The sequence below is a fragment of the Aplysia californica genome, unplaced genomic scaffold, assembly GCF_000002075.1.
Source record: "Aplysia californica isolate F4 #8 unplaced genomic scaffold, AplCal3.0 scaffold00422, whole genome shotgun sequence".
Lineage (NCBI taxonomy): Eukaryota > Metazoa > Mollusca > Gastropoda > Aplysiida > Aplysiidae > Aplysia > Aplysia californica.
In genome coordinates this window covers 205601-215184 of record NW_004797692.1, presented here as the reverse complement: position 1 = coordinate 215184, position 9584 = coordinate 205601, and the positions used below count along the sequence as shown (strand labels likewise).

Sequence of the window (9584 nt, the reverse complement as noted above, 5' to 3'; positions counted from 1 at the left end):
AAGAAGCAGTTCCTCGTTGCAGTTCAGGCACAGTTATGAGCATGACGTCGATGAATCAGCCCATTTACAATTCTACTGTACACAAGAACATGTTAATGCCCCCCCCCCCCCCCCCCCCCAGACCTACATAATTCCCATATATACAAAAACTACTGTCAGAATATGGCATTGAGTAAATGAGACTTAAGACACTTAAACTTGATTCTAACACTTAAGAAATAAAGCCAACTGCAATAATGTGTCCAGAGGACCAAAAATCCAACCGTTCTCTGTGCTGTAGTGATTAGTCTCTTCGACATTGAATTCTGAGAGTGTGCATTCGATTGCCACATAATGATTTTTTTGCATTTGTGTATTTCCTGCCATCTTTTATTTGCGACTCTTCCAGGAGAGATTTCTTCAAAGAACTCGTAATAACACACCCAAGCATGTTCGATTCCGTACCCGATGTCCGTCATTACGATGCTTCAGTCTGCGGGTGCATTCAGGGCCGTGTTCTTTTTTGATGGCCTGTCATTTGTTTGTTTTTCGTCTCAATACCACAAGATCATAACTAAACAACATTCTCGTTTTCTTTCCCACTCCCCCCCCCCTTTCCTTTCTCTCTCTCTCTCCCTCTCTCTCTGAATTTCTCTCTCTGAATTTCTCTATTTCTATCTCTTTCCTTATTATTTTCTCTCTCTCTCTCACTTTCTCTCTCTCCGTCTCTCTCTCTGTCTCTCTCTCTCTGTCTCTCTCTCTTTCGAATTATTTCTCTATCTCTCTCTTCCTACCTCCCACACATACACTTTGTATCTTTCAATTAATCTAGCGCTCTCTCTCTCTCTCTCTCTCTCTCTCTCTCTCTCCCTCTCTCTCTCTCTCTCTCTCTGATGAACCTGCACTTCCTAACTTAGAAGACAGGCTTTTATATGATAACTATAATCTTCTCTGCTTTCAAATCCCTTGCTCGGCCAGTGCGTACAATTTTTGTGACGCTCAAAGCGCATGCCCTTTCTTCCAGATTTTCCCATAGAGATAGCACTATTTTATTACAGAATCTGTGAAAAACTAGAGTTTACATTACTATTTGATATAAATGAAAGAATTAACAACTGTGGTGAACGTGAGCAACCTTTCTTGTGATTATTGGTCGTATCCTTGACAAGTGCGCTTCAAGATACCCTCAAGCAAAGATTCCAAAACCATTCAAAAGCCAAGGATGTAGAGCTTTTTGGTTATACACTTCGGAATAAAAAGTTTTTTAAAAGCCCAAGTCTTTCTTGTTTTATCTTAAACATGTCCTAAGGGTTAGGCAACGGGACCATGTAAGCGTAAGATTGTAGGTTCGGGGATTCGACCCTCAGTTTGGTCAGACGTGTCCTTGATAAATGCACTTTACATGAATTTACTATTTTAGCCTGTTCGTTTCGGAGTTGTATGTTAAAGGGAAGGGGTGGGGGGGAGGGTACATCTAAAGGCTATCAAGCTTATTAGAGGATCAAATCTTTATCAAATGTCACCCATATAAGAAGCATAGTAAGTAGTCTTAAATTCCGCAATCAAATTTGAGACAAAAGTTTAATTGCCATTTTTAATTAATTTTTTTTCCTAAGGAAGTTTTCAAGTTTGTAAAAAAATCCGCGAAAATCCGCACCACCACAAAAAATCTATTCCATATAATACACATTCAATATACAATTTTTTAGTTTCTTCATTCTGTGAAAATTTCATGAACATTGGATGAAATGGTGGAGTTATTCAAAAAGGGTATATTGCAGAAAGAAAAAAAACGGGTGATAAAGAAAAATAGAAGATTGACTTTATGAGGAAATGGTGGGGACTAACATGCCAGGTATGTGGAAAAAAATAAGGCTTTAGGGGATCCTGATGTGATGAAGTGTCATAAAAGAGGCAGAAGAAGCTAACAATTCATATAACTGAAAATCCAAATTTTTTTGCCAAAATGTAACTTTCAATGTGCAGCCTTCCCCCCCCCCCCCACCCATTTAAACTCGGATGCTTCTTTTTTTAATAACATAATAGTGTTGATAGGGGCGTTTAAAGGGGGGGGGGGCTTCACCCCCAAAGTCAAGATTCGGCTCAAAATTATGGAATTTGAGTTGTAGGCATTTTTAGCTTCCTCAAGCACTCCTGCAACTATTTCATTGCATTAAAAAACCCAAAAAGACGTATTTTCCCCCATACCGGGCATGTTTGTCACCGCCATTTCCTCATAAAGTCAATATTTTATTTTTCTTTATCGTCCGTTTTCTCAAAACGCGACTTTTCTCTATACTTTTTTGAATAACTCCACCATTTTTTATCCAATCTTCATGAAATATTCACAGAATGAAGAGCAGATGTAATACTAAAATTTTGTCTGTTGAATTTTTTATTTTGATATATGGAATAGATTTTTGTTGGTGGTGTCTGGAGTGTGGATTTTCACGGATTTTTTTCAAACTTGATTGCTACCTCAGGAAAAAATCTTTAAAAAATGTTCTAATTCGTTTAAGAAAAAAACAACAGACGAATGTTTAAATCTAATGTTTGTTAACACGCATGCAAAAAAAACCCAATCAATTTCCATGAGCGACAAAAGTGATATTCATTACGTAAAATGTGTCAACAAAATCCAATATGGCCGCCGTATCCATGGAAACGAACTTTTTTCTCAAATTTGATTGCGGATTTTAAAACTCCTTACTATACTTGTTATATGTGTGAAATGTGGTAAAATTCAGTTCTGTATTAAGCGAGATAGCCTTCAGGTGTAGCCCCCCTCCCCCCACCCCTTTAAACCCATACCATTTCACCATTATTTAAAGCTGCAACTGATTTGTATTTTAACTCGTGGCGGTTTGTTCAAATGAGACAGGTATTGGTGTGAGTTAAGTGCCCTTTTCCGCACTGTATGAATTATCTTGTGTAGTCGAGAATGCCGAATTAGGCGCCCAACTCTTTTGTTTTAGTAAGAGTATTACGGCACTTGCATCACAGTAAGGTCATATAAGTGCCGAAGATTAGAGGTGTTGCAAGAAACGTACAACCACAAAAAGAAGGAGGGATTAGGGCAATAGACGTTTGATAGGAAAGAAGGAGTGGACAACACGCCCAGAGCACTCACCTACCAGTCTCGCGCACAACTTTGATAGAAAATATTACTGATCTTTGTTAGATTAGCAGTTGAAGTTTTGGTTTTTCTTCAATATTCTTTGTCGGCGTAAATTTTAATGTAACCCTCCACAACACAGTCTAGACCCTCTAGGAGGCGAGCTGGTTCGCGACTACGTGTCAGGGTCTGCCGTGTAGTGCTGGGCGGCAAGGTTCCCGATTATTGAAAGCTAGGAATCGAAGGAATCGACTCCGAACCCAATTACTTACTTTCTAATGACGTGATTTCTTCCGGTGGTTACCTGGTTGGCTCCAAACATCTTCCGGATTTAGGATAACCTAGATTTCGGAACACTACGAAGCATCAACTTCTATTTTTCAAAAATATATTCCAAAAAATAAAAGAAAGAAAGATTTTAATGATGAAAGTAACTGGTTACCGTTGGTTACGTAAAAAGGAGACGGAACTTTACTTCCGTAGTATTAATTGTGGGAATCGGTTCCGGAATCGACTCTTCGCCCAGCTCTACTGCCGTGGTTGAGCGGGGAATATATCATCTCAGCGGACAGACGGAGTTATTCGATGAATCACCTCCCTACGCTGGAATCAAGTTCACGACGTCTGTGGGCGACCACGAGGAGCGTCACAGATACACCCTGCAGACGCCAGTGGAGAAGTTGAAGGAGCGCCAAATAATCATACAGCTTTAGACATATACATCCGAGCGCTCATTATGACCTTATACAGCTACGACCGCCGTAAAACTCTTACAGAACCAAAAACAAAAAGAGAGAGAGATGGAGACAGAGAGAGATGAAGACAGAGAGAGAGAGAAAGAGAGAGAGGAGAGAGAGAGAGAGAGAGAGAGAGAGAGAGAGAGAGAGAGAGAGAGAGAGAGAGAGAGAGAGAGAAGGACATAAACTTGACTGATCTATGGAAAATTACTGATACGTTAATTTCAACGTATCTGCACCTCTCTTAGTCACTAAAAAGAGAACAAATAAGAGCAATAATTGTTTTTAAGTAATGGTTTAAAACAGCGAAACATTTTAACTTCAGCAAAACAACAGTCTCGCTGAAATTAAGTGCGCGAGGCTTCAAACCTTTTACTTGGCTCACACAATACACCCAATGGTGATTCTGGAAAAACGCCATCTTTGATATTAAAAGACAGGTCTTTCATTTTACTTTGCCCTGAAGATCAAAAAGTCACGTCAGCCGCCTGACTGATCAGGTGCAAACTAAAACGTTTGCAGGAAAAGTGTATTTTGTCTAAATAAGAGCAAAATGATAGGACCGCCTGTTACGTAAATTTAAATCACAAAAGCATTGTCTCTCTTCCGACTGAAGCTTTTAGATTTGTCTGTCAAAAAAAAAAAAAAAAAAACCCAAAAAAAACCTCCCAACAACCAATGCATCTGCTTTACACTTCTCTTGAAAGCGAGTGAACCCATTCAGTGCATAATTAGTAAATGTTTCACTGAATATCTCCAGTTGTATTATTTAGGTGGGATTACCAGAATCACAATCTTAATGACATGAGATTGATACTTCTCTGCGGCCAGTAGGCCTAACAATGTGGATTAGGAAACGCTTTCAAAACTCTTTCACTTCTGCAGCCTGTACACAAGTATAATTATGTAGAAATAGGGGTTGGAAAGAAAAGGGGGGGGGAGTGGAAAAGATAACACTGTTCAGCGTCTGGAGAGTCAGGGGATATGTAATGACACTTTATCAGATTAGTCCTGAAGAACCCAGGATCACCATTGACTGTGGTTCTCAGAACTTTCCGTGGGAAGACTAAGATTTGTAAAATTATTCTTATACTCAAAGACACTCAAAGAACTAAGACTTGTCCTGTGAGGGTGTTTAAACTAGTCGTAAATGTTTCACGCTCCTATTCACACAATTTAGATAGTTAAGAAGACTGAACTTAACGACGCGTACATAACAGTGCCAGCCTGCGTTGAAAGGGATACAAGCCAGCAGACCGACGGATTGGGATAGTCGATTACCACCCCCCCCCCACCCCACACACACAAGTCCCAGGAAAACGCCCCTTCTTTTGAATGTTTAAAATTTGCACTGAATAAAACAAGATCAGCATCGACGTCTGTCTGTGTACGGCCTTGGAGAAAATATCCCAAGACGCCTTTCTTCCCATTAGGTGACCATTGGGGAGTGTATAATGTCGTTCATGTTCTACGTATCCATCGACACTATTGAGATCGTTCAAGTGGCGGGTTACTTCGACCTTCCCTGTCAACGCCAGCCCGAGATGAATGAGAGACAACAAATCAGTGGACGTGGGGAGATATTAGATTAAAAACTTCTACTGAATTAAACACAAGCCTTCTGCGTACAATGTACAAGAGTTTTAACAGATGCACCACTGACGCAATGAAAAAGGCACACTGCATAACCATAGAACATCCAAGATCATAATGCTGGCAGGGAAAGGGAATAATTAACAAGCAGGTGATATTCATGCTGTGAAAGTGTGGGCTGTCATACAATTTTACCAATGATGTGTTTAAATTACTAACAAGTTGCTGAAAAGCTTGCAAAGAGAAACCTCCTGTTTACATTCCTGGCCAAGATGAACTCCCTATACTTTGTGTTACATCACACATGTTAATTAATTGGCATTGCGCAAAGTGGTGTTTTCAATGTTTGCGATAGTGTGAGCCAAACACAAATAAACTTTAAAAAAGAAACAAAACTATAAATATATAAAATATATATGTTAACAAAAATACGACCCAGAGGGCAACACACTTGGCCCACGACCGAGAGCTGCATATCCCCTCAACACCTTGTGATATTGAAAGATAGTAATAGACTCAAAAAATTCAAAGGGTAAATAAGAATAATATGCTGTATCATACAGACACTGGTAATTCGATTACACATCCCGAAATAAGAATGGGTTACCTAAGTAACAGCCTGATAACTATCCTGAATTACCCTTTACATAAAGGATCTTGGACTGTCTCCTTTGAGAAAGTGAATCATAGTTACAAAAGGTAAAAATGCACAGTCTACCATTTACACAACCAGCCTCACCGTCAGAAAAGTTTTTTGCTGACTATAGCTAAAACACTGCTTGAACTATTAGTTTATACTAATCAGATGACGCGATTTTCATAGGACTGGGGAAGCTGGAAATACAGTGAAAGCCTAAAATTTGTTTGTGGATGGTTGGTGAGTGCTCTGGTGTGGTTTGTCCTTCGTCTATAATCATCTTTGACCTTATTGTGCTGCAAGTGCCCTAAAATGTTCCTAAAAATAAAACGTAGTTACTCTCATGTAACATATCTATAACTTTCAGTACTTTTATGACCCTATAATTGTGTTGCAAGTGCCGTAGAACTTTTACTAAAACTAAACCCAACTTTGTTTCCTATTCCCCAGGACGACAAGCCAGTTCGCTTCCATGGCACGTTTTATGGAGAACATTCTGTTGCACTACAAGTGGAGCCGCGTCATGATGGTCACTACCTCGTCCCAGGTCTGGCTGGAGACAGAGGCTGAGTTGCTGGTCAGTGAGCTAACGTCATGACCAAGTCATAGAGCAATGGGGTGGGCAGCTTGAGTTAGAGCGGTATTGCTTTGGTTCCGGTTAAGTTTATAATGTGTTCTTTAGACTTGGTTGATTTGTTTAAGAAAAAGGGGAAGAGAAAGAGAGAGATAGAGAGAGAGAGAGAGAGAGAGAGAGAGAGAGAGAGAGAGAGAGAGAGAGAAAAGAAAGAGAGAGAAAGAGGAGGGGAGGAGTGATCAGAGACGTCATGAAATGTTCTTGAGATCTAAATGTCTTGTTTAATTGTAAGGTGAGGTGAGCCATTTCCTTGTGGAAATGCGCTGCATCAATGCAATTTTATTAATATTATTGTTATCATTATCAATATCATGAAAAAAATTGTTGTTATTATTATTATAATAGTATTACTCTCATTATTATTATCATTATTATGATGATGATGATGATGATGATGATGATGATGAGGATGATGATGATGATGATGATGATGATGATGATGATGATGATGATGATGATGACGATGTGCCGTATCTCCGATAATTAAGCTGTAGATCAATGTCACGTGGAATTTAGAGAGTTGGATAACCATTACTTCCTTTATTCCCACTCGTGATAAGTCGCATTTTGTGCACGCCAGATGTTCGAAACTCAGAAAAGTCCACTTCTGGTGGTTGATGAGAAAAAAAATATTGGTGGAGGGGTCCTTTTCTTTTTCCCCTTTTTTCTGTCAAATATTCACGTCCCCCATGGGAAAAAACCCCCCCAAAAGAAAGAGGGGGGCTTATTTTTGTGGCTGTTCCAGCAGAGGTCAACTCGGGGAGCTTCAAGGCCTTTTCATGTGCCATCAACGAGGAGGGGGGCCGGGGATCACAAGCCTTCTGGCGGAGAAGACCAAGATTCTGCCCCGCTTCTTTTCGTTGCCCGCTGTTCTCGTTTTTAAGTCCAAATTTGCAAGAGAGAGAGAGAGAGAGAGAGAGAGAGAGAGAGAGAGAGAGAGAGAGAGAGAGAGAGAGGGGGGGAGGGAATGAGAGAGAGAAAGAGAGAGAGAGAAAGAGAGAGAGAGAAAGAGAGAGAGAGAAAGAAAGAAAGAAAGAGAGAGAGAGAAAGAGTGAGGGAGAGAGAAAGAGAGAGGGAGAGAAAGAAAAAGAATCCCCATATGTTTCTCTTTTAATTGTATTTAAATTATGTATTTCTGTGCTATATCCAACATTTAAAACTTGAATTTCGACAAATATTTCTCGAGCATACGCAGCCGATACCACTGAATGGGAAACTGTAATTGTAATCCCATCCCACAGACACCCCCCAAAAAGTAACAATAAAATCCGAAATTTGGCCTCAGTACCCTGGAACAGCTGGCCGACGTTTTGTTGATTTTGTTGTTGTTGTGCTTGACCGTACTTCTTTACACGATAGAAAAGCTCACCTGAAAAGTGATTCCACTGTTCCTTTAACGGAGCACTTGTCAGAATAGAAATACTAAATCTAGAACTAGGGTTGGTAACATAAACAGTTTAAAAAGTCCCTGGTCTCTCCAACAAGGAGAGTGAGAAAGGAATATGTGTTCCATCCTCGGAACAGCTTAGGGGAAAAAAGAAAAGGCAATATAATATTATATTATGTTACAAAAACACTAATGGATTGAAAAAATGAAACTCTAACAGATAGATACAATCATACTTATTCATTTTCTCCTTTTGTTCCATTTTGATGTTGAATTATCATTTTGCATACTCCCTGACATTCTCTCACCCAATGACAGTCTGATATGAATAAGATCCCTCACACGGCACACAAAAAAGAACTAGAAAGATTAGAAGTGATTCATTGACTGAATCACGAAGGTGTTATTAGTTAGTAGTTATGGGCACACATTTGAATATTATGGCTGTTCCCATAATTGTCTGAAGAGAGAATCAGGCTTACTCTGCTCACCCCTTTAGCTTCAACGGCACAAAGTCTGCTACGAATATCAAGGCACCCCTGAAATAGCTGTCACAAGAGTGTGACAAACATACAAAAGAAGTAGAAAAAAATGACAATAGTAAGAATTAGGAAAGAAAAAGAAGCAGTTCCTCGTTGCAGTTCAGGCACAGTTATGAGCATGACGTCGATGAATCAGCCCATTTACAATTCTACTGTACACAAGAACATGTTAATGCCCCCCCCCCCCCCCCCCCCCAGACCTACATAATTCCCATATATACAAAAACTACTGTCAGAATATGGCATTGAGTAAATGAGACTTAAGACACTTAAACTTGATTCTAACACTTAAGAAATAAAGCCAACTGCAATAATGTGTCCAGAGGACCAAAAATCCAACCGTTCTCTGTGCTGTAGTGATTAGTCTCTTCGACATTGAATTCTGAGAGTGTGCATTCGATTGCCACATAATGATTTTTTTGCATTTGTGTATTTCCTGCCATCTTTTATTTGCGACTCTTCCAGGAGAGATTTCTTCAAAGAACTCGTAATAACACACCAAAGCATGTTCGATTCCGTACCCGATGTCCGTCATTACGATGCTTCAGTCTGCGGGTGCATTCAGGGCCGTGTTCTTTTTTGATGGCCTGTCATTTGTTTGTTTTTCGTCTCAATACCACAAGATCATAACTAAACAACATTCTCGTTTTCTTTCCCACTCCCCCCCCCCTTTCCTTTCTCTCTCTCTCTCCCTCTCTCTCTGAATTTCTCTCTCTGAATTTCTCTATTTCTATCTCTTTCCTTATTATTTTCTCTCTCTCTCTCACTTTCTCTCTCTCCGTCTCTCTCTCTGTCTCTCTCTCTCTGTCTCTCTCTCTTTCGAATTATCTCTCTATTTCTCTATTCCTACCTCCCACACATACACTTTGTATCTTTCAATTTATCTAGCGCTCTCTCTCTCTCTCTCTCTCTCTCTCTCTCTCTCTCTCTCTCTCTCTCTCTCTCTCTCTCAAACCCTCT

The 9584-nt window shown here is 39.8% G+C and overlaps 1 protein-coding gene across 1 annotated transcript in view; it reads left to right on the top strand.

The window, feature by feature from the left end:
* Nucleotides 1-9584, top strand: part of LOC118478212 (guanylate cyclase 2D-like) — a 78426-nt gene that overhangs the window by 66743 nt on the left and 2099 nt on the right. Inside the window, exon 4 of the mRNA XM_035971353.1 lies at nucleotides 6512-6638. Coding sequence (XP_035827246.1) covers nucleotides 6512-6638 — 127 coding nt within the window. The remainder of the gene's footprint in view (nucleotides 1-6511; nucleotides 6639-9584) is intronic.